Here is a 23080-nt window from a genome sequence, read left to right as displayed (position 1 = left end):
TCAAAGCAGAGTAACAGAACGCGACTCCCTTATGTTACGTCATGTGACGCGTTCTTGGAAAAAAGCGAGTTCTAAACAGCTACGCTAAAAACAGCCACTTTCTCCTCTAAATTAGAGCACTTATGTGTTGAAGAACATACAGAAAATTGATGTACTTATTCTACAGCCCTTATCTGACAACATCACAACACCCTGACAAGTGTTAATCTCAACTTTTTTTTAACCTGCAGTATGCTCTTTAAAAGGAGAGCTGAACGATGATAGGCCGAAAACGAAGGAGGAACACTGCGCCTTTGGTTAGATGAGGTCCGGTGACAGAACAGCTGATTAACCCACGGAAACTGACAGCTCGAGAATGACAGCGGAAATGAGATAGTGTGAAAAGGGTGACTGAGAAACATGATATTGGATCACTTAAAGTCTTCCTTACTGAACTTTCACTAAGCTTCATTTACATCAAATCACTAAACTGTTTATTTAAATGGGGACCAAATGCTAACCTCTGAAGCTTATTGAAGTTGTCCTTCATTCAGTTATTCAGTCATGAATTTACAAGAAGAAAATGCTGATGTTTATTTTCAGCATCATGTCTCACCCACAAGTGCAACGCCTTCAACTGTCACACAGTCAGTTGTTCTTATTGACGCTGCACTTCCTCCTTCGCAGAATTAAGTTTTTATATCTGTAACGTCTTGGTAAATATCGTAGACATGTATGGTAAACGGAGAAGCGAGCGGCTGTGATTGGCTGTGATCCACGAGACAAGAGGAGGTTTAAAAATGAGACGTGTTTTTGATGCTGACGCAGAATCCTGTCAGTGCGCAGTGACACACTTCAGACCAGCCTAATATTCATTTAGAGTGCAGAGGGCGACGGACTCGAGAAGGTAAGAACTCATCCTCGGCTCTTCACAACCGAAGAATTTTAACAGACATATAATTATAGAGCAACGTTTGTCGAGCCGATCAGATCAGAAGTGAGACGTACTGCACGATCTCAGTGACATTAAAGAACGACATGAAGGAGAAACACGATGACAGAATGAATGTAACATTTCAGGATTAAGACAGAGTAGGAGGGCCTCAGTGAAGAAAAGACATCAGAGATAACATTTTTAAAAAGCCATGATATTAAGAGAATAAAGTCATAAAAGAAAAAAGTTTTACATATTAGGAGAAAAATAAATATTTAATGACGACAAATTTTTACATTTACAGAAATAAAATTGGAAATTCATGTGAATAAAATGTAAAATTACAAAAATACAAATGTAAATTGTCGTTAATAATGTCATCCAATGATATTTAGTGGAGCATTGTGTCATGTTCAAACTTCAAGACAGGCTGGTTTCCAACATTTTTTATTACTTCCTCATTTCAGCGCACGCAGCAGGCTGAGTCTTGTACCCTTCATGTTAGCATGAAGCTAATCATAGCCTAAAATGACAACTTTATGATCATCAAACTTTGACTTTTTGTCCTAATTATACAACAACTATGTATTGGTAAATTAGACGTTCACAATAATGACTTTATTCATTTAAACATTTATTTGTAGCTTTATTTTTTCATTAATTTTAAAGATGCTTTGTAGATATCTTCACACAGTTACAGGAAACACATTTTTCTCTGTTAGTTATGAACATAAACCACTGAATCTGTACATTCCCCCAACTTTCATATTTCTCAACCAAAACCCCACAGTGCACCTTTAAAGTTTAAAAAAAAAAAAAAAATTTACAACTAAAAATATACAACTTTTTTCTTTTAAATTTACAAATTTATTCTAATCTATTTGCAACTTTAGTTTTTGTCAGTTTTGATAATTATATATTCATGTGAACTCAGGATTTTATTATTTTATTTACAACTTTTTTCTTGTAAATGTCTGACTTTAAACCCAAATTGTTAAACAGTGGAAAACAAACTCAAATCCTCTTCATTCTGAAGTAAACCAAGCTCTCCACCCATGTGTGAAAAATCAATCACACTATCATAACCTTCTATTAATGGTCCGTCTTCACATTTACAGCCTTTCAGAGATGACTTTGTGATACATAAACACATTAAAAAAATCATATTCTTTCATTCTGTCTCTACAGAGATGAGGATTTGCCTGATCACTGTCACACTCGCTGTCTCCCTGGTTCATGGGTCCAGCGATTACTCAGTTTCACCTCGCTATAATTCAAAGGCCTGTCAGAGAAACTGGAACAACAATGCGTACAACATATTTACCAAGAGGCACATCCTACAAGAGGTTTTTGACAGAGGATCAAAGCGTGCATGGAAAGCGTAAGTTATCAAACTTGATCAAGAAAATTCAGTGATACATATTTTATAAAGATATGTGAAATGAATGTTTGTGTCACTCCAATATTTTAAATGTGTTACATGTGTTTGTGAGTGTGTGTTAGTCATAACACTTTGATGTGCTTTATCTCTTATTAAAACATGTTTCTCCCATATGCAGGTACATAGAGAAGAATAGACTCTGTGATAGACCCCTTCAGTCCTTCTTTGAGAGGAAGGAGAGGAGAAGTCTGGTGAAGATCTGTAATGGCTCTGGGAAACCCCTGAAGAACGTCCAGAATAACTTGTGCATCAGTAGCTCCAACATGCCGTTCTATGAAGTCCGCGTCAACACAAAGGACTGCACAATTACAAATGTCCCCCAAAAAAAAACCAGTCTTGTGATTGTCGCTTGTGATAAAGTGAATAATCGTTGCCGTCCTGTGCATTTTGAGAGGTACAGAAACCAACAGCCAGATAACAATGCGAGAAGCTGCAGTCCTCGGCATTAAACCAAGGTTTCCAGATGTAAGGCATTGCAGGTTAGATATCTCCTCTTCAGTTCACAACATTCAAACAGATTCTACTCTGAGGTGACCTAAACAAAGAATCACCTGAAGACGGTCAACAGAATTAAATAAGATTTCCCTCAAAATGACCAAGATTAATTCAATAATGACAATTCAAACCAAGCAAACCAAAGTTATATTGCTCTCTCCGTCAGTGGTGCTTCCACTGAGGGGTGGTCAGGGTTGACCTCCCCCCTCTTGTACTCTGAGTGATTGGCCACCCAGTTGCCACAACTATAATTGGCCTTGTTGGAGGCGGGACTTGTGTTAAAATAAACTATAATTGGCTTTGTTGTAACAAGCTGAGAGGCTATCTTTCTTAATTTGCTTTGCAACGCCCCTCTAGAAGGGCTCGCGTGGATCGCCCAGTGGTTACGTTACACAGCAGCCGTGGGTTCGAATCCGACCTCGGCTCTTTACTGCATGTCATCCCCCGCTCTGTCCTCCCGACAATTCCTTTCACTCTTCAGCTGTGTTATCCAATCACGGAAAAAAAGACCTCAACATTAGATATATATATATTAAAAAAACAAAAACAAATATAATTAGAATGGCTTGGGTAGCTTGGGCTTTTTCTTGCACCATATATCAGTGTTAGAACGTGGTTAAGTGTATTTTGCATAATTGTAGCCACTCTGTTGTTACTTTTTAAAGTGAATCATTCGACACAGGAATATAACATCTGTATGAAAACTTTAATGTTCGTACTTAGAGTAGACGTGATTTGTGGAGATGAAAAGGTCAATTCATGTTGTTCATTCATGTCTGTGTGTGCTCATGCTTCTTCAACTCACTCTATCCAGATTGTTCCCTCATTTTGAGACATTTTATGAAACAAAACTTCCTCTGTATCTTTCTATGTCAAGCTTTGTCGCATAAAGAATTAAACAAAAAGTGATTAAAGAATAATCCATGGCACGTTTTTGTTTCTCTTGTGGTCAAGTTGACATTGCAATCTTCATTAAACTGGAAGTTCCTTCAAAATAAAAGAAACTCTTTATCCAACATTACAGTAAAAAAAACATTGAATCTCACATTTGTGTGGCCAAAAAACCACTAAAAGTTGTAATATGGTTGTTTCCCCAAACATGTGAATTCATAATCAGCTTCACGTACACCTGGTCTCCTTGCTGGAGCTGAAGAAACGCCGCGTTTCCTCCATTATCAGCGGGGTCAGCCTCCGTGGAATAATCGATGGTCGAGACTATCAGCTCGGAGTTCTTGTAGAGCACCAGAAACGCCTGATTTGTCTTTCCAGCGTGGAAAAAGAAGGTGAAGTAATAAACGCCTGCAACAGGTGCAGTGAAGATACCTGTGGAGATGATGAGAAGTTAGAGCCTTTCATGGTTGGACATAAAGCTCCGATCTATGAACACAAACACAGAGCATCGTCTTACTTGTCCTGCAGAACTTCAACATAATCCAATTGTAACTTCTCGGTCCTCTCTGGAGGAGCTCAGCATAAATTCAAGAAGGAAGACTTGTTGTATTCTCTCACAAGTTCATTCATTGTTCTTCATTTAACAATGACTCTCCCTCTGTCTCCCTTGAAGGTGTTTACCCTTCAATGATTAACCAACCAGATTCTGCCATGACCTCTACCGACCAATCATCCTTCTGGTGTCATATTTTAAAGATCATTTTTCGTTCAGTGGCTCTCCTCAACCCCAGTAACCTCTGTTCCTTCTAGAAAGAGTTTGTGAACTTCAAAGTCCACTCTTGCACACTTCTCCAATGTCTAGACTCCATCGGGGACTATCCTGTCCAGCTGCTGGCCTCGCCGCCCTCTCCGAAAACGTGAAGTCGTCATGGCCGAGGCTAACCACCAAATACATTGCACATTTATCTTTTAACAAAAGTCTTAAACACATTGTTGATCACTTTGGATTAAGTCTCCTTAGAAGTCAATATGTGTAAGGTGCAAAAGCAAGTGAGTGTTACCTGTGGCTGCGTTGTAGGCGTTTCCAATGTTTGTGATCACTGTTTTGTAGATTAAAGTTGTGTCTGTGGTGAAAGGTCCAATGCGTTTGTTTCCTCCTCCTGTTGCTGCACTGAAGATCACCTTGGTTCCCTCTGAGTCAAATAAAATATGACAACGATACCAACTTTAAAGGACCAATCACATTTTATAAAAAAAAAAAATCAGTTTTAACAATAGTGGTTAAAAGAAACCATATGACTTACTGATGGCTCTTTCTATGGGGAGACAGAGTGTCTGATTCACTATGAATGGATTGTGGCTGCCAATAGCTCCAACACACGTTGCATTACTTTGGGAAAAATAAACTGAATTTAATTTAAAATCCACTTTACCTTTGTTCTCTAGTTCCAGAATTCGACTTTCACTGTTCTGCAGCCTGGTTGCACTTTCCCTCAGCTGGGTTTCCAAAGATGTGATTTTTTCTGACATGGCACCAAACTCTTTCAGGAGGTTACACATGTCAGGGAAGCAGGACTGTGTTTCAGCAGCATCTCCACCTTCCTGGGCCAAAGTCAAGCCACAGAACAGCAAAAGAAGCCAGAGCATGTCTGATGGAAAATCCTCAAGATGGTTGAAAGAAAACGAGTCTCTCAGTGATCTACCCCTGACTGATCTGAAGCCCCTGACTGCTGGACTGATTTTTATTTGTGACCTGTAAATGTTTAACTTCCTGTTTGAATGAAGGCTGATTATGTAATAAGAAAACAACATTGACTCCATTTACTGGCAATCAGTTAAACTTTAATATCCCAGAGAAACGTAAATAAAATGACATCACGTAACTGAACGTACAGTACAATTTTCATTCTTAGCTGTGACACTGTTGGCTTGGAGCATAAATATAGGTTTATTGTTTAATTCAAGCAAGCACTCAATACATTTTTCTTAAAACCAAAACTGAAAAAATGCCTCCACACGTCCATCTGAAGATACAGTGAAGAATATAAGTATTTAAACACTCTGCAATTTGGTCCGAATTTTACATTGCAGTTTGACTGTGAGAGACAGAATTAAAAAACAAAACGAAACAAAAAAAACCCTCCACAAAAAAACAGGAAATTAAATTGTATAGTTTTGAATAATTTATTTGTATATTAATGCTGCACATAATTATTTGAACGCTTGCCAATCAGCAAGAATTCTGATTCCACCTCTTATAAATCTAAATTAGTCGCACCTGTTTGAGCTAGTTAAAGACACCCCACAGTCAGTAAGACCCCAACTACTACAATGGGCAAGACCAACGAGCTGTCACCAGAGACATGATTGTAGAAAGGGCTACGGGGCGATTGCCAAGCAGCTTGTTGAAAATAGATCACCTGTTGGAGAAATTGTTCGAAAATGGAAAAGAGCTCAAGATGACGGTCGGTAGAACACCACACCGTCATGGTTAAAATTAGAGGAGTCAGTGAATTCAGGGCGTAGACACTTTTGATTAACGATTTTCATACTGCTTCAGACTCTCAGTTCAGTCTGCCACTTTCACAATGAACTTTGTAATCAGGACATTATTTTATTAACTGGTGACACCTGTCTTTCAGATTTTATTTTTTTGAAGGTAACGTAACAAGTTACCATTCAAATCAAGCTTCACACCTCACTACATAAACCTTTGGAAGTTGTTTTAATTTCGAGCTAAAACAAACTGCCTCCTTATTTCACTGCAAGAACCACTGACCTCCCCAATGGAGAACAAAATGAAGTCAGTTGTTAGTGAAGGGTTCAGAGATTGATTTCACAAGGCAAGAAAAGTTTGTTTCCATGTTGAACTCTGGAAAAACAAGACTAATACCAATACCAAGAATAATTTAGAGAGTAAAACATCACCAAAATGATCAAAATCATTCTTCTCAATATCTACTTTATGATTCTCCCCTTTATATATAACTTTTACAGCGTGTACCAAATCACATCATTTCTGCTCTCATTCATTATCAAGACAATCTGATAGAATAAAGAGGTGGCACAAGAAGGCTTATCAATGTCAGAATTTTTATTTAATCATCAACGGAGGATTTTTCCCCCACATTTCAAATATACAGTAATAGTATAACATATATGTTTGTCTGGGGGAAGAACAGAGTATTGATTCTCACATGCGAGTGACCAGAGAACCACTGAAAGTTGTAATGTAGTCGTTTCCCCAAACCTGAGTATTCATAACCAGGCGCACGTACACATGGTCTCCGGGCTGCAGCTGAAGGAACACTGAGTTTCCTCCATTATCTGCTGAGTCAGCGTCTGTAGCGTAATCATGAGCCGTAACTATCTGCTCTGAGTTCTTGTAGAGCTGCAGATATGAGAACCCAGAGCTATGAAAAAAGAAGGTGAAGTAATAAACACCTGCAACAGGTGCAGTGAAGATACCTGTGGGGATAACAGAAAAAATAAGCCTTGCATTTTTCAACACAAGAGGCAGAATCATTAATGCAAACACACACACACTCACGTGCATGCATACACACTACAAGCCTCAAAAACCTTTAATATAATTTGATTGAACAAATGACTACACTGTAAACACTCATAATTACTAAACACTGTGATGTTGTTGTGCTGTTTTGTTTTCATTGATCCTTTCTATAAACCGTCTCATGAATTCAGATAAAACAGCAAAAAAGTATTGAACTGAGTGTTACCTGTGGCTCCATTGTAGGCGTTGCCGATGTTTGTTATCACTGTTCTGTAGACTAAAGTTGTGTCTGTGTTGAAGGGTCCAACGGCTGCACTACCTCCTACTGCTGCACTGAAGTACACCTTGGTTTTCTCTGTTTCAAAGTATTAGAACAATAAGAATTAATGGATGGATTTGTGAGTCTCCATTGTGTACTTGTTACAGTGTTAAAAAGTCTGCAGAAACCATGCTAGGCATGACCTGTCTCTAAAGAAACAGAATTTAGTTTTTGTTTTTTTCATTCACTTTGGAGGATTTTACTTCACTTAATCATGTACAGTAAAACACAATACAAATAAAAAATAATCTTACCTTTGTTCGTAAGATGAAGAATCTGGTTTTCACTGTGATTTTGCCTGGTTTCACTGATTTTCAGCCTGGCTTCACTGTCCTGTAGCCTGGTTTCAGTCATCTGCAGCCTTGTTTCACTGTCCTGCAGCCTGGTTTCACTGTCCTGCAGTCTGGTTTCACTGTCCTGCAGCCTGGATTCAGTGATCTTCTGTCTGGTTTCACTGTCCTGCAATCTGGATTCAGTGTCCTGCAGCCTGGTTTCACTGTCCTGCAGCTTGGATTCAGTGTCCTGCAGCCTGGTTTCACTGTCCTGCAGCCTGGATTCAGTGATCTTCTGTCTGGTTTCACTGTCCTGCAATCTGGATTCACTGATTTTCAGCCTGGATTCACTGTCCTGCAGCCTGGTTTCCATAACCTTGAGTTTTTCTGCCATGGTTGTGAACTCTCTCAGAAGATCACACATATCAGGATAGCATGAACGTGTTTCAACAGCATTCTCACCAATGTCGGCTGAAGTCAAGCCACACAACAACAACAAAACCAAAAAACAAATAGAATTCATCGCAAAGTTGATTCGAGACCAAGTCACCATAGCTCTGTCTGGCATGCTCTATCGATCTGATTCCATGTATTTTAATGATGACCAGTTAATGTTTAACAACCAATCATAGATATAGCTCTCTTATGTAATTACTGGGACTCTGTTATCAAACTTTATATAAGTGAGGTTCAATAGCAGCTTTAAAAAATGATTCAAAATTCACTGGAAGTTTTTTAGCTTTGATGTGCAATGCAGAGATTCGTCTCATCAGGCAAATTTATTCTTGTCTTTTGAAAGTTTATTGGTAAGTTCATGCAACAATTCAATAACATGACAACTAAGACAAGAAACAAAGTCAGGCAAGATATAAAGAGAAAGAAGGCAAAAAATGAAGGGCAAACCAAATTCAGAGAGAGTTACACAATATCCGGCCAGCTTTGAGAGTTATTACTTCAGGAATCTGCACCTTGAATTCAGGTTTTTGTTTCTGAATTGGTAAAATCTAGGTTTAATGGTAATGTTTAAGGGAGTATAACATGGAACTGGTCGGCTCTGGGTCCACCTGATCTCACAGTCCAGTCTTCCCAAGGAGTTGTACTAATGGAATGAAATATCTGTGAAGGAAGTTTCCCCATTTGATAACTTCCATGACTTTCTGCCTCTTGCTGCCCATTGGTCTGCAGGCCTACATACATAGTTGGGTTGGGGGAACATTACGGGCAATGTTAAGGGTTGAAGTAGCCTTGTGGTTTTCTATGGCTTGCATGTATGAAGCCTGGGTCTGTTTACATTGGCAATGTTGTTTTGGATGCATTAGCTTTCCTTAAAGAAGTAATAAAATGAAGCTAATCTCAACATCATTCTCTCTAGTTGATAAATAACAGATTATTTATAATGGTATTAGAACCATTTAGGTAGGGAAGAATAAGAGTACTGATTTCACATTTGAGTGACCAAAGAACCACTAAAAGTTGTAACAAGGTCGTTTCCCCAAATGTGAGAATTTACAGACATGCTCACATACACCTGGTCTCCTTGCTGTAGCTGAAGAAACACTGCGTTTCCTCCGTTATCAGCTTTGTCATACATTGTGGGGTAATCATGGGTCCTAACCATTGGCTCAGAGTTCTTGTACAGCTGGAGAGATGTTTGAAGGCGCCCTCCACTGTGACAAAAGAAGGTGACGTAGTAAACACCTGCAACAGGTGCAGTGAAGATACCTGTAGGGATAAAAGAAAATGAAAGCCTTTTATCGTTCATCACACAAGGTAAATTCATTAACACAAACACAGATCAAAACTTCCCATATGAGGTGCATTACATGGGAGCCAGTCACGTCGCCTGGAAGATGGAAACCAGGGCATCCCCCTGGAGCAAGACCCAAGAGGGGAGCTTGAAGGTGAGCGTCTGGAAAAAACAGCATGGAACTGCTGCTCTGCAGGCCCACCACCCGCAGGGAGAGATAGGAAAGCGGGTGCATGGAAAGCCAAGAGGAAGGCGTAGGTGGAGGCCTGGCCTTACTGATCCCTGGTGGTACAGACTAGTTCTGAGGACGTGGAACATCACTTTGCTCACAGGGAAGAGCAGAGGGGAAGGCTCTGATTGTAGATCTACAAGAGGACTTCAACGCTCATGTGAGCAATGATGGATACATCCGGGTGATCGGGAGGAACGGCCAACCCAATCTAAACCCAAGTGCTGCTCTGTTGTTGGACTTCTGTGCCAGCCATGGATTGTCCATCACAAACACCATGTTCGGATGTAGGAATGCTTGTAAGTGTACCTGGTACCAGAGCACGCTTAGCCAAAGATCGAGCAGAGCTGTCAACTAATCACCACCTGGTGGTGAGTTGGATCAGATGGCAGGGAAGGCTGCCGTACAGACCTGGCAAACCCAAACATGTATTGCAGGTAAACTGGGAATGTCTGGCAGAGGATCCTGTCCGTAGGGTCTTCAACCCTCACCACCGTGAGAACTTCTCTAACATCATGGGCAAGGTTTGGGAAATGGAGTCTGAGTGGTCCATGTTCAAAGCCTCCATTATGGAAGCGGCTGCTGGGAGCTGCGGTCAGAAGACCATCGGTGCTTGTCGTGGCGGCAACCTGAGACTCCGTGGGCGGACACCAGTGAAGCGATCAGGCTTAAGAAAGAGGCTTTTCGGGTTTGGGTCGCCCAGGGGTCCCTGGAAGAAGCTGACAGGTCGGATGGCTATGGCTTCAGTGGTTGCAGAAGCAAACATCTGGGTGTGGGAGAAATTTGGGCAGGCAATGGAGAAGGACTTTCAGTAGGCCTCAAGGGAGTTCTAGCAAACTGTCCGACAGCAAAGAAGGGAAATAAGGGATTGCCCCAGGCTTTCGACAGCAGGGGTGGAGGTGCTGATGCTGTCTTTGTTGTGCTGTTTTGCTTTCATTGATACTTTGCATAAACCGTCTCATGAATTCAAACAAAAAAGCAAAGAAGTATTGAACTGAGCGTTACCTGTGGATGCATTGTAGGCGTTACCGATGTTTGTGATCACTGTTCTGTAGACTAACGTTGTGTTTGTGTTGAAGGGTCCAACAAATGCACCATCTCCAATCGCGGCACTGAAGAAAACCTTGGTTCCCTCTGTTTCAAGCAAAGTATGAAAACAATATTAATGGATAGATTAATCTGTCAGGATCAATTTTATTTTTGTTGCAGCGTTAAAAGGTCTGCAGAAACCAATGAATGGTTTGGGTTTTTTACATCAATTAATCATGTACAGTCAAACTTAGCACAAATGAAAATTCACCTTACCTTTGTTCTTTAGCTCATGAATCTGTTTTTTACTGTCCTTCAGCTGGGTTTCCAAAGATGTGATTTTTTCTGACATGGCACCAAACTCTTTCAGGAGATTACACATGTCAGGAGAGCATGACTGTGTTTCAGCAGCATCTCCACCGTCCTGGGCCAAAGTCAAGCCACAGAACAGCAAAACAAACCAGAGCATGTTGGATTAAAAAAATCTTCAAGTTCGTTAAAAGAAAACGAGTCGCTCAGTGATCTACCCCTGACTGATCTGAACCAATGGACTGATATTTGTTTTGTGACCTGTAAATGTTTAACATCCCCTTTAAATCAAGGCTGATTGCGACTCTATGTACTGACAATCAGTGAACCTTTGATACCCCAGAGAAGCGTAAACAGAATGTTCCTCAGTTCATCACAGATATTATTGAAGTGGATTTAAAGGTAATTTACCTCGAACTAAACTACAGTACAATCTTTATTCTGAACCAAGAAAATATGGATTTGCTGCATAAAAACAAATGTTTTCTATAGTTCTTGATAAGGATCCAAAAATGTGTTTTACATACTCTCTGATATGCGTCACTTTGGAAGAAAGCATCTGTTCAATGAATTGAAGGATTGTAGAATTATGGATAGATTCCAAGGAACTAGTTCACAGGTTACCCTTCTCATCAGTAGCTATTGGCTGCATCTGCGATGTCCTCTGATGGCGAGTGACAGTTATCTGGGCGAGGAGGTTATATAGGGAGGTTGAAGTGTCCCTGCTCAGTCATTGTGTCTCCAGAGAGTCAACAAGATCAGTTGGCTTTCTGTGTGTTTTGAAAACATGTCTATCTTTATGCCATTTGTGAATCTTTCCATTACCCCTCTGTTTATTTACCTCCACTTCTCTCTTTGTTTTCGCTCCAATTCATGTTTGCCTTTTGTTTTGATAGAATCAGTGGGTTGGTTTTCTAGGGCTGTGTTCTTTTGAAACCTACTTTACCTGCTTTAAGAAACCTACAGATAAATATATAGCTAAAACAAACTGCAAGTCTCTTTATTGCACTGCAGGATCCATTGACTTTACCTTCCCAGTGACAACAAAATGAATGAATTAATTCAACTTTTATTTATAAAGGGACAGAGTTAGTTTTGAGCTCGTTTACATCTGCGATTCCTCTGCAGGTCACAATTAAAACACACATAGTAATACAACATATAAAATATGCCTGTAACAAACATAGCAGATTATCTACACACACACACACACACACACACACACATCATTTGGTGTTCTCATGGTTGTTTTTTTTCAACACTTTCAATTATACATATTGAACATTTAAGTTGTTAAAATTAAGACGTGACTGGTTTAAGTTGAGTCTACTCAACAGCAAACTCTCAACCTTGACTGAGCAGAAAATAACTGAAGGTCGTAATGACATCATTTCCCCAAACATGGCTGTTTGCATCCAGGCGAACATACACCTGGTCCCCTTGCTGCAGCTGTAGGAGCACTGCGTTGCCTCCGTTATCAGCTGTGTCTTGTGTTGATGGGTGGTCATAGGTCATCACAACCACCTCGTTGTTCTTGATGAGAGAAAGACTGGCTGTGTGTGTTCCTCCAGCGTGATGGAACAAGGTCAAGTAGTAGAGGCCCGCAACAGGTGCAACAAAGTTACCTGTGAAAACAAGATTTATTTTTTTTTACAAATATTCACAAACAAGGTGCTGAGATTGGTTGATTGGTTGTGAATTTGCTGAAAGGTAACTTCCTGATGGGACTGACAGTAAAATAATAAAGTAAAGATCATAAGTTAGCCTGATAAACTTATGGCCTGGTAGTTTTTCGTTTATTATTGTGGCTATATTCACAGATATTGCACCATGTGGCGTATTCATTCAATCAATCTTGTTAAAAATGTAAAGAAAAGCAAATCTGCCAACCAAGAAGCTCCTGTTTGAAAGATTTATTGATGATACTTCATCTGAGAAAGATCATGTTATTGGTCTTCTGATCTTGTTTACTTTTCTTAACCTCTTTCTGTTTATAGATCCAGCTCCCACTGTGGGATGAGTCTTTTTTGATTTGACATAAAAACAGAGTGTAAAAGTGTGACAGTGGACTTACCTGTTTCAGTATTGTAGGTGTTGCCAATGTTTGTGAAAACTTTTCTGAAGACCAACGTTCTGTCTGTGCTAAATGGTCCAATGGCTGTATTACCGCCTCCTGTTGCAGCGCTGAATGCCACCCTGGTTGTTTCTACAGTTAACAAAACATTAAAATTACATTTTGTTTCAGTTGTATTTTCTGATTTCACTGTATCCAAAATAATTCTTCTCACCTTTTTTCTTCAGCTCAAGAACCTGGTTTTCACTTTCCTTCAGTCTCGTTTCCATAATTCCCATTTTTTCTCTCAGGGCACCGAACTCTTTCAGGAGGTCACACATGTCAGGGAAGCAGGACTGTGTTTCAGGAGCATCTCCACCTTCCTGGGCCAAAGTCAAGCCACAGAACAGCAAAGGAAACCAGAGCATGTCGGAAACAAAAATCATCAAGTTAGAAGAAAAACTGGTCTCAGTGATCTACCCCTGACGGATCTGAACCCCCTGGCTGCTGGACTGATTTGTATTTGTCACCTGTAAATGTTTAACATCCCCTCTGAAGCAAGACTGATTATGAAAGAAGAAAACAATATTGATTCTATTTATTTTAAACTTTAATATCCCAGAGTAAGCAGTAAAAAGGCTCACTCCAAGAATCCAAAAGGTCAGATACACACCTTGTTCAAAAAATATGTTTTTACAGCATATTTCACATGTTTACAACCTGGTACAAAAACAAAATAGGTCTGATGAGCTCAGAGCTCAATTGGCACATACAATTGCAGTGGGGAGGGGAATATTTTATATTATACAACCACTTGGCCACCAGCGCCTGAGGAAGATTCATGTCATCTGTAAACTGTGTTGTTATAATTGAAGATTATCACAGTGATTTATGAACTTTTGATTTATGAGATTTTTTTCCTCTAATATTTGGGATTAACCAATCACAGCTTCTGAAAAAAAAAGTGTCGTATCTAGCAACAGTATCAACCACACCAGATAAAAGTTTTTGTTTTCTGTTCTGAGATTGTTCTTAAATCCCTCTAATTCTTGCTAGGATTTCTTTATGATTGGTAACATCTGAACTGTGTCAACCTTACCAATAACTCATGTTGTGAGGGTGGTTATTCCTGCTTTCATTAATTATCAAGACAATCTGTTGGTGTTGTAGGCCTAGTATAAAGAAAACAGAATAAAGAGGTGGCACAAGAAGGCTTATCAATGTCATTTTTTTAATTTAATCATCAACAGATAACTTTTTCACTACATTTCAAACATAATGGTATAACATTTATATTTGTCTGGGGGAGAACAGAGTATTGATTATCACATGTGATGGACCAGAGAACCCCTAAAAGTTGTAATATGGTTGTTTTCCCAAACATGAGTATTCATAGCCAGGCACACATACACCTGGTCTCCTCGCTGCAGCAGAAGATACACTGCGTTTCCTCCATTATCAGCTGTGTCGTAGATTGAAGGGTAATTATGGGTCCTAATCATTGGCTCAGATTTCTAGAGCTGCAGATATCTTCGATGGTCCTCGTCATCATGACAAAAGAAGGCGACATAATAAACACCTGCAACAGGTGCAGTGAAGATACCTGTCGGGACAAAAGAAAAAGATGCCTTTTATTGTTTAGTGCAAACACTGAAGAGAGCTGTCTCCCCCGCTGCCTGTCAATGTGCACTTAGGATGCCATATCATGGATACAGGAAGCTTCAGTGTTTAGCCAGCTCTGCATCGGTCTTTAAGCCTTTCCCCATTCTAACAACACAGTAGACATAGACACCTACACACACACACACACACACTCGAGGGCACACACACACACATACAGGTATATCTTACGAACAGGGGACTATCAGTCTTAACTGTTTACATGTGGACTTGTCTTTCTAGTCATTTTAAAAATACAAAAAAGTAATACCACATATACTTGTGATGTATTTAACCATAGTATTACTTCAAATGTTTGTTTTTTTAAAGAAGTTGCCAAGCGGGGACACACACACATTCACACACACTCCAAGCCTCAGAAACCTTTCAGATTTTATCATTTTAACTTTCTGCCACAGTAATAAGAATTCTGTTAAACAAATTACTACACTGAAAACATGCCTACTTGTAAAACTGTCACTTATGAATTCAGATTCAATAGCTTTATTTGATTTATTGAACTTAGTTTCCTGTGCCTTGGTTCTCTCCTTTTCAAAGCATGACAAAATTATAAATGAATGGATGGATGGATCTTTTAGTATCCATTGTATTCTTGTTACAGCTTTTAAAGGGCTGCAAAAACCATGCAAGGATTTTTTTTTAACTTCAATTATTCACGTTCAGTCAAACTACAAATAAAAATTCAGCTTACCTTTGTTCTTCAGATCAAGAATCTACATTCCACCTTTCTGCAGTCTGATTTCAATGTTCTGCAGCCTGGTTTCATTGTTCTGCAGCCTTGTTTCACTGTTTTGAAGCCTGGTTTCAATGTTATGCAGCCTGGTTTCTATGTTCTGCGGCTGTGTTTCACTGTTTTGCAGTCTGACTTCAATGTTCTGCAGCCTGGTTTCACCATTCTGCAGCCGAATTTCACTGTTCTGCAGCCTGGTTTCAATGTTCTGCAGTCTGGAATCCATAACTTTTAGTTGTTCTGTCTCCCAGAAGATCTAAAATATCAGCTCACCTTAACTCTGTCTGACCTGATTTTATGTATTTTAATGATGACCAGTTAATGTTTAACAACCAGTCTTGCACATTGCTCTCCTGTGTAATTACCCTCAAACTTTATGTAAGTGAAGAGTTTCAATAGCAGCAATAAAAAAATGACCTTTTTGTCACTAGGATACGTCGTCACTGTTGTGCAATGCAGAGAGATTCAACTTACCAGGCAAGTTTATTCACATTGTTCAAAAGTTTATTTGTTTATTAATGCAACATCAGGCATGGTTTAAAGAGGCTTTTCACCAGTTCACTTAAGCACTTCCATCGCTGCAACACTTGTTGGTTTGCTGTTTGCCTGGCAAACTGAGGGGCGTCCAAAACGGCCGTGTGTGTTTGGGCATTAAAACTGCCTACCTGGTCTAAACAAAAAGAGACCATTCTGGAAACCAAAACTTATAAGGAGGACATACTGAATACTGCACCTAAACATTGCATCGTTCCTTAATGTCTGATGATATAGTACATCTTCTTTATCATTTAATTCAGTTTACATTTTACAGATTTGACCTTTAGAGTAAATCAATGTCATGACATTTCAACATAACCCATTGAAAATAAATGCATTTCAACAATGTTGAATTCATTCTTAATACCAAATGTATACACCATCCACTGGATTGCCTTGGTAAAATCCAGATTTAATTGTAATGTTTAAGGGTGTACAATATGGAGGGGGCTGGCTCTTGGTCCGCCTAAGTTAACTGTCCATCCTTCCCAGTGTTGTTGGGCCAATGAAACTAAATGTCGGTGAAGGAAGTTTTCCCACTTGATAACCTCCGTGACTTTCTGGCTCTTGCTGCCCATTGGTCTACACAGTTCAGTCAAGAGGTCCAACAGGGGCCTCGTGGTAGGTTAAGTAGCATCTGTGCTGTAAATTCAAAATCTGACTTTTTTGATAACGAACAGATGATTTATATGTAATGGTAAGAGACATGTTTAAGTATGGAAAAATGGGATTATTGATTCTCACATTTGAGTGACCAAATAACCACTAAAAGTCGTAAGGTAGCCGTTTCCCCAAACATGTGAAGTCCTAGCCAGCTGCACATACACACGGTCTCCTTGCTGTAGCTGAAGAAACACTGCGTTTCCTCCATTATCAGACCTGTCTTGCTTTGTTGGGTCATCATGGGTTGTAACTACCAGCTGGAGGTTCTTGTAGAGCCATAGAGTTGTTGGATTTTGTCCTCCACCATGAAAAAAGAAGGTGAAGTAATAAACACCAGCAACAGGCGCAGTGAAGATACCTGTGGAGATAAACGAAAATTAAGCCTTTGTTCCGCACACCAGGCAGATTGATTTACAAAAACATAAACACACGTGCACGCATGCACACGTAATCCAAGCCTCAAAAACCGTTCAGAGTTTGTTCTTCTTTTAAAGGTCCCATATCATGCCTTTTTGGGGGTTCATATAGCCAATTGATGCGTCTACAAAAGTATGTTCACAATCGCTAATGTTTGAAAAAAAAAGAAAAATGTCTGTTTTCATGTAGTGCTGCTCCATACAGGCTCTCTCATCTGCCTGTATTTATAACGCTCAGAATCCTCCACAAAAAGAAAAAAAAACTAGCAGGCTCCCCATGTGTGCTTAGTCTAATCTGTTGTAATTGGTCAGTCGTTCGACTTTATTCTTGGATATTTCCCGCCCCTTTAACCATATCGGGAATGCTACAGTCAGTCCGAGGGGAGCTTGTGCAACAACGAGCCAATGGGCTTGGATCAGTGACGTTTGTCTTGTGATGTCACAAAACCATTTTCAACAGGGGGGGGGGGGGGCTAGGGACCGAGCGTTTCATGAGGCTACTGCTAGCGCTAACAGGAGGAGGTAGGAGAACCCGCGTTTCCATGGACTTTGAATTTTGACACCTGGAAAACACACTAAAGAGCATCTAAAACCAGAAAAAGCTGAATATGAGACCTTTAACTTCCTGTTTCAATAATAGAATTTAGTTAAACAAATGACTACACTGCAAACACTCCTACGTGAAAAACTGTGATGTTGTTATTGTGCTGTTTTGCTTTCATTGACCCTTTATATAAACCATCTCATGAATTCAGATAAAACAGAAAAAAAGTATTGAACTGAGAGTTACCTGTGGCTGCATTGTAGGCTCTTCCAATGTTTGTGATCACTGTTCTGTAGATTAAAGTCCTGTCTACGAGGAAGGGGCCAGTGAATGCGTTACCTGCTAGCGATGCACTGAAGATAACCTTGGTTTCCTCTGTTTTAAAGAAAGCATTACAACAATATTCATAGACGGATCTATCAGTATCTATTTTTTTGTTTTTCCAGTGTTCAGGTCTTCAGAATCCCTGCAATGAATGTACTCCAATTAATCATGTACAGTCTAACATAGTACAAATAAAAAGTCACCTTACCTTTGGACTTCAGCTCACGTATCTGGATTGCGCTGTTCTGCAGCCTTGTTTCACTGTTTCGAAGCTTTGTTTCACTGTTCTGCAGCCTGGTTTCACTTTTTTGCAGCCTGGTTTCACTGTTCTGCAGCCTGGTTTCACTGTTCTGCAGCCTGGTTTCACTGTTCTGCAGCCTGGTTTCACTGTTCTGCAGCCTGGTTTCCAAAGATGTGATTTTTGCTGAAATGGCACCAAACTCTTTCAGGAGGTTACACATGTCAGGAGAGCATGACTGTGTTTTAGTTGCATTGCCATCATCCTGGGCCAAAGTCAAGCCACAGAACAGCAAAACAAACCAGAGCATGTCTGATGGAAAATCTTCAGGTTGGTTGAAAGAAAACGAGTCTCTCAGTGATCTACCCCTGACTGATCTGAAGCCTCTGACGGCTGGACTGATTTATTTGTGACCTGTAAATGTTTAACATCCTGTTTGAATCAATATTGACTCCATTTACTGGAAATCAGTTAAACTTTAATATCCCAGAGAAACGTAAATAAAATCATCCTGACTTCATCATGTAGCTCACCGACATGTGACTCAAGAGGATTGAAGGCTCATCAACAAAGAACTGAACTTACAGTACAATCTTCATTCAGAACTGTGAAACTATTGGTTTGGTGTTTAAATACAAGTTTATAGTTTAATTCAAGCAAACAAACAATAACTTTGTCATCAGATCAAAATGAAAAAATGCTTCCAAACATCTTTAATGCAGGTCCGTCTGAAGATATAGTTTATTAATACTGGAGGGGGAGATTCTGTTTTACACTCTGTTGTTGAGACAGGGTTAGGGTTAGGATCCTGTGGGCATGCTCTGATGGAGAAATGGCAGAGTGGGGAAGTTTGGTGCCTTGCTCATGGGAACCTTGGCAGGGATCAGGAAGTGGACGGGCACCTCTCCAGCTACCAGAACAATTCTTGCTCTGAACCAGGACTAGCATCAAACTCTGTCAGGGGGTCACACATATCTGCAGAACATCTATTTGACGTGTAACTTTATTATCTCACTGTAAGGAATCCCTCATCTAAGTCTGAATACAACAACAAGCACTGAGGACATAATAATACATATAGAGGAGTTAGTGAGTTCAGACTCTCAGTTCAGTCTGCCACTTTCACAATGAACTTTGTAATCAGGACATTTTGTCATGTTTGGGGTTTCCACATGCAGTTTTGTTGTTTGTTTCCCTGTCTGTCAGTTCCCTCGTGTCTCCCTTCCCTCCCTAATCATCTCATTAGGTTCAGCTGCAGTCACAGGTGTTTCCACTCTGATCAACTGGCTATTTAAGCTGGCTCCTTCCTGGAAGCCAACGCCAGATTATTGTTTCATCCCCATGGGTTTGTAACTCAGTGTCAGCTCTCGCTCTTCTAGTTATCTTGGATACTTGTGTTTATTCGTGCTTGTGTAGTTTCTTAAGTTCTCCTCCTTTGACGATGATGTGTCGATGATGAAGGAAAATCCGCTGACACTGACTTGCTTGTAATGTAAGACATTTATTTACAAAGACGAGAAACAGCATCAGTCCAGGTTAGCCATGGCACCTGGGAGAGTCACCAGCCAAATGTGAGCCCTCTCGAACAAAGAAAGACACTAGTATTTATACAGCATTGGTCAAAGAAAACAGAAAATCATCCAAGTCCTTATTTGGACTTAAGACAACAACTGTTACCCTCCTTAAACTTACTCTGAACTTATGGCCTTAAGATTTACAATTCCATGCAGGGTTGACTTTTATTATCTCTTCCTCAAGATCAACACTTGTTTCGACCCAAATGTTATCCTAATCAGTCTTAAGGAAACAACCCCTAATAAACCACTTCATGCTCTTTGTTAAACCAAGCTCTTCTTGAGATCACTAATTGCTTTAACATAAGATCACACTTACAAGTCACACAACTGTTCATATCACATTGTGTTGCATGTAAAATACACTTCACTTGTTAACCTCTCGTGTTTTCTCCCTCTCCGTAGTTCCTGCGACTCCATCTTCCCCGTGTCGTCTTGTGTGTCTGATCTGGCTCCTCGTCATGCGTGTTTGGATTTAGGGTTTTTAGGGTTCACTAGAGTCACATTTATTATCGTGTTGCACAATTATTTCACCCCGAGTCACGTTTCTAATAACTTGTTATTTGTAAACGTCAAACTGTCTCTGAGTCGTGCACTTGGTTCTAAAGATTTTCTGGAACACAACACATTTCTTTATAAGCTGCAGTGTTTAATGAGTTCTTTACACCTGTCATGATTTAGTTTTGAATTCCAGAGTTCTGATTTCCTGTCTTGTTTTAGTTCTCATGTTTTCCCCGAGTGTTTTTGTGTTAATGTTTCTTAGTGTTGATTGTTTCATAGTGTTCGTGTTATTGTGTTTACTTGTTTAGTCTTTAGTGTTTCCTGTTTTATTTTGTAATGTCTTCTCCCTGTGCTTTTCTGACATCCTTCAGTTCCTCGTGTTTCTTCACTGTTCCATGTTTCATTCAGTTGTCCTCAGTGTTTTCTGCTCTCGTGTTCTTTGCTCCTCTGTGTGTTTCCCTCCTGTCTGATTGTCCTCACCTGTGTAACTAGTCTCACCTGTGTTTGATTACCCCTGTTTGAACTGTGTCAACTCATGTTGTGAGGGCAGTTATTTCTGCTTTCATTCATCATCAAGACAATCTGTTGGTGTTGTAGGAAAACAGAATAAAGAGGTGGCACAAGAAGGCTCATCAATGTCAGATTTTTTTATTTAATCATCAACGGATGACTTTTCCCCCACGTTTAAAATATAATGCTATAACATACATATTTGTCTGGGGGAGAACAGAGCCTTGATTCTCACATGGGAGTGTCTAGAGAACCACTAAAAGTTGTGACATAGTCGTTCCCCCAAACACTTGAACCTTCAGTTAGGCGCACATACACCTGGTCTCCTTGTTGCAGCTGAAGGAACACTGAGTTTCCTCCCATGTTTGCTGTGTTTTGCACTGTAGGGTGCTGATCGGACGTAACCATCACCTGGGAGTTCTTGTACAGCCATAGAATTGTTCGGTGTGCACCTGCACCGTGACAAGCGAAGGTGAAGAAATAAACACCCGCAACAGGTGCAGTGAAGATACCTGTGGGGGGAGAAAAGAAAATGTAGCCTTTCATTGTTCGGCACACGAGGCAGATTCATGCACACAAGCTTTCGACACAATCGCTGTACTGTAGCTAGCTAGCAGACTAATCACTGAGTTAGACATCAGGAAGTTAAAGGAGCAGTATGTAACTCTGACTCATAAAGTTTAAAACAGGCGCTGCAGCCAACATTCAAAATATCGAAGACAGCTGTCTCCTCCCGAGAGTCAATGGGCACGCAGGATGTCATGAAGCTTCAGTGTTTAGCCAGCTCTGCATCGGTCTATGAAATTTTTGCATTATAACAAAACGCAGCATTTATTAACACAAACGCACACACCCATCTAAACACCCTCCAAACTTTTAAAACCTTTTAGAGTTAATTCTTCTATTAACTTCCTGCTGCAGGAATAGAATTCAGTTCAACAAATGACTACACTGCTAAAGCGTCTCGTGAATTTAAATCCAACAGCAAAATAGTTTTTAACTGAGTGTTACCTGTGGCTCCATTGTAGGCGTTGCCGATGTTTGTGATCACTGTTTTGTAGACTAACGTTGTGTCTGTGTTGAAGGGTCCAACAGGTCCATCACCTCCTGTCGCTGCACTGAAGAACACCTTGGTTGTCTCTGTTTTGAAGGAAGTATTACCACAATATTCATGGATGGATGGACGGATCTGTCTGTCTGTCTTCTTGTTACAGCGTTGTGTGTGTGTTTTAAATTCAATTAATCATGTACAGTCAAACACAGGACGAATAAAAAGTTACCTTACCTTTGTTCTTCAGCTCACGTATCTGGTTTTGACTGTCCTTCAGCTGGGTTTCCAAAGATGTGATTTTTTCTGACATGGCACCAAACTCTTTCAGGAGGTTACACATGTCAGGAGAGCATGACTGTGTTTCAGCAGCATCTCCATCATCCTGGCAGAGCATGTCTGATGGAAAATCTTCAAGTTGGTTAAAAGAAAACGAGTCTCTCAGTGATCTACCCCTGACTGATCTGAAGCCCCTGACTGCTGGACTGATATTTATATCTGACCTGTCAATGTTTAACATCCTTTTTGAATCTAGGTTGATTATGAAATAAGAAAACAATTGACTCCTTTTACTTGTTATCAGTTAAATTTTAATATCCCAGAGAATTGTAAATTATATGATCCTGAGCTCATCACGTAGCTCACTGTCATGTGACGCAAGAGGATTGAAGGCACATGTAGCGTTATTATCTCACAGGAGATCTGGAGATCACACATATCAGATCAACATGAAACCAGTTCACTAGTTTCATTGATTTGATGTATCGGTCCGTAATCCAGGACTGAAATCAAGCCACATACCATCAAGAAAAAGCAGATTTACAAAAGTCATCTTCCGAGTTACAAAGCTGCTCCGTCACCTTGACTCTGACTCGTACGATCCTTCTGCCGGCTTTTATTCATTGACTTGTTAATTTTGAACTCTTGATCAGACCCGTGGGTTACTTGTCTCTTGATAATCTCAAGAATGTTCAACTTTTCTGCTCACTGTATTAACAATGATGATGGGAAAGAGTTTACTGGACAACCAGTTTATCAATCATTACTGTGTGGCTCAAGGAAACACTCTGCTTTTCACAGATCAGACAATGGCGAGTTGGATT

The 23080-nt window shown here is 40.0% G+C and overlaps 2 protein-coding genes and 4 long non-coding RNA genes across 6 annotated transcripts; 1 reads left to right on the top strand and 5 right to left on the bottom strand.

Annotated features, from left to right (window-relative positions):
* Nucleotides 1-757: 757 nt before the first annotated feature.
* On the top strand, nucleotides 758-3425 carry LOC306841720. Its single transcript, XR_013781573.1, has 3 exons — nucleotides 758-886; nucleotides 2102-2294; nucleotides 2473-3425. It is a non-coding gene; the product is annotated as an uncharacterized lncRNA (long non-coding RNA).
* A 111-nt stretch (nucleotides 3426-3536) lies between these two features.
* On the bottom strand, nucleotides 3537-5480 carry cbln8 (cerebellin 8). Its single transcript, XM_079371248.1, has 3 exons — nucleotides 5174-5480; nucleotides 4802-4933; nucleotides 3537-4172 (listed from the first exon to the last, which is right to left on the bottom strand). Exons 1-3 carry the CDS (start codon nucleotides 5385-5387, stop codon nucleotides 3892-3894), a joined length of 627 nt encoding a protein of 208 aa, XP_079227374.1. The 5' UTR covers nucleotides 5388-5480; the 3' UTR covers nucleotides 3537-3891.
* A 1336-nt stretch (nucleotides 5481-6816) lies between these two features.
* LOC306841739 (uncharacterized protein) lies at nucleotides 6817-9276 on the bottom strand. The gene is made up of 3 exons (XM_079371701.1): nucleotides 7828-9276; nucleotides 7481-7609; nucleotides 6817-7208 (listed from the first exon to the last, which is right to left on the bottom strand). Exons 1-3 carry the CDS (start codon nucleotides 8411-8413, stop codon nucleotides 6934-6936), a joined length of 990 nt encoding a protein of 329 aa, XP_079227827.1. The 5' UTR covers nucleotides 8414-9276; the 3' UTR covers nucleotides 6817-6933.
* Nucleotides 9277-12429: 3153 nt separating this feature from the next.
* On the bottom strand, nucleotides 12430-13698 carry LOC306841570. Its single transcript, XR_013781560.1, has 3 exons — nucleotides 13448-13698; nucleotides 13234-13365; nucleotides 12430-12784 (listed from the first exon to the last, which is right to left on the bottom strand). It is a non-coding gene; the product is annotated as an uncharacterized lncRNA (long non-coding RNA).
* A 728-nt stretch (nucleotides 13699-14426) lies between these two features.
* On the bottom strand, nucleotides 14427-15919 carry LOC306841518. The gene is made up of 2 exons (XR_013781537.1): nucleotides 15584-15919; nucleotides 14427-14815 (listed from the first exon to the last, which is right to left on the bottom strand). It is a non-coding gene; the product is annotated as an uncharacterized lncRNA (long non-coding RNA).
* A 185-nt stretch (nucleotides 15920-16104) lies between these two features.
* LOC306841744 lies at nucleotides 16105-18706 on the bottom strand. The gene is made up of 3 exons (XR_013781575.1): nucleotides 18315-18706; nucleotides 18029-18157; nucleotides 16105-17180 (listed from the first exon to the last, which is right to left on the bottom strand). It is a non-coding gene; the product is annotated as an uncharacterized lncRNA (long non-coding RNA).
* Between the last annotated feature and the right edge of the window lie 4374 nt (nucleotides 18707-23080).

The sequence above is a fragment of the Symphodus melops genome (genome assembly GCF_947650265.1).
Source record: "Symphodus melops genome assembly, chromosome: 20".
Classification (NCBI taxonomy): domain Eukaryota; kingdom Metazoa; phylum Chordata; class Actinopteri; order Labriformes; family Labridae; genus Symphodus; species Symphodus melops.
The sequence above is the reverse complement of the archived record's forward strand: the minus strand, read 5'-3'. Positions and strand labels throughout refer to the sequence as shown.

What these genes read in the sequence shown, in the direction of transcription:
- LOC306841739 (XM_079371701.1), bottom strand. Translation starts at nt 8,413, where the DNA reads ATGCCAGACAGAGCTATGGTGACTTGGTCTCGAATCAACTTTGCGATG. An exon ending in TCTTCATCTTACGAACAAAG is followed by an intron (nt 7,610 to 7,827) that starts GTAAGATTATTT and finishes ACTTTGAAACAG; the next exon opens with AGAAAACCAAGGTGTACTTC. An exon ending in CGCCTACAATGGAGCCACAG is followed by an intron (nt 7,209 to 7,480) that starts GTAACACTCAGT and finishes TTATCCCCACAG; the next exon opens with GTATCTTCACTGCACCTGTT.
- cbln8 (XM_079371248.1), bottom strand. Translation starts at nt 5,387, where the DNA reads ATGCTCTGGCTTCTTTTGCTGTTCTGTGGCTTGACTTTGGCCCAGGAA. An exon ending in TCTGGAACTAGAGAACAAAG is followed by an intron (nt 4,934 to 5,173) that starts GTAAAGTGGATT and finishes TATTTGACTCAG; the next exon opens with AGGGAACCAAGGTGATCTTC. An exon ending in CGCCTACAACGCAGCCACAG is followed by an intron (nt 4,173 to 4,801) that starts GTAACACTCACT and finishes TCATCTCCACAG; the next exon opens with GTATCTTCACTGCACCTGTT.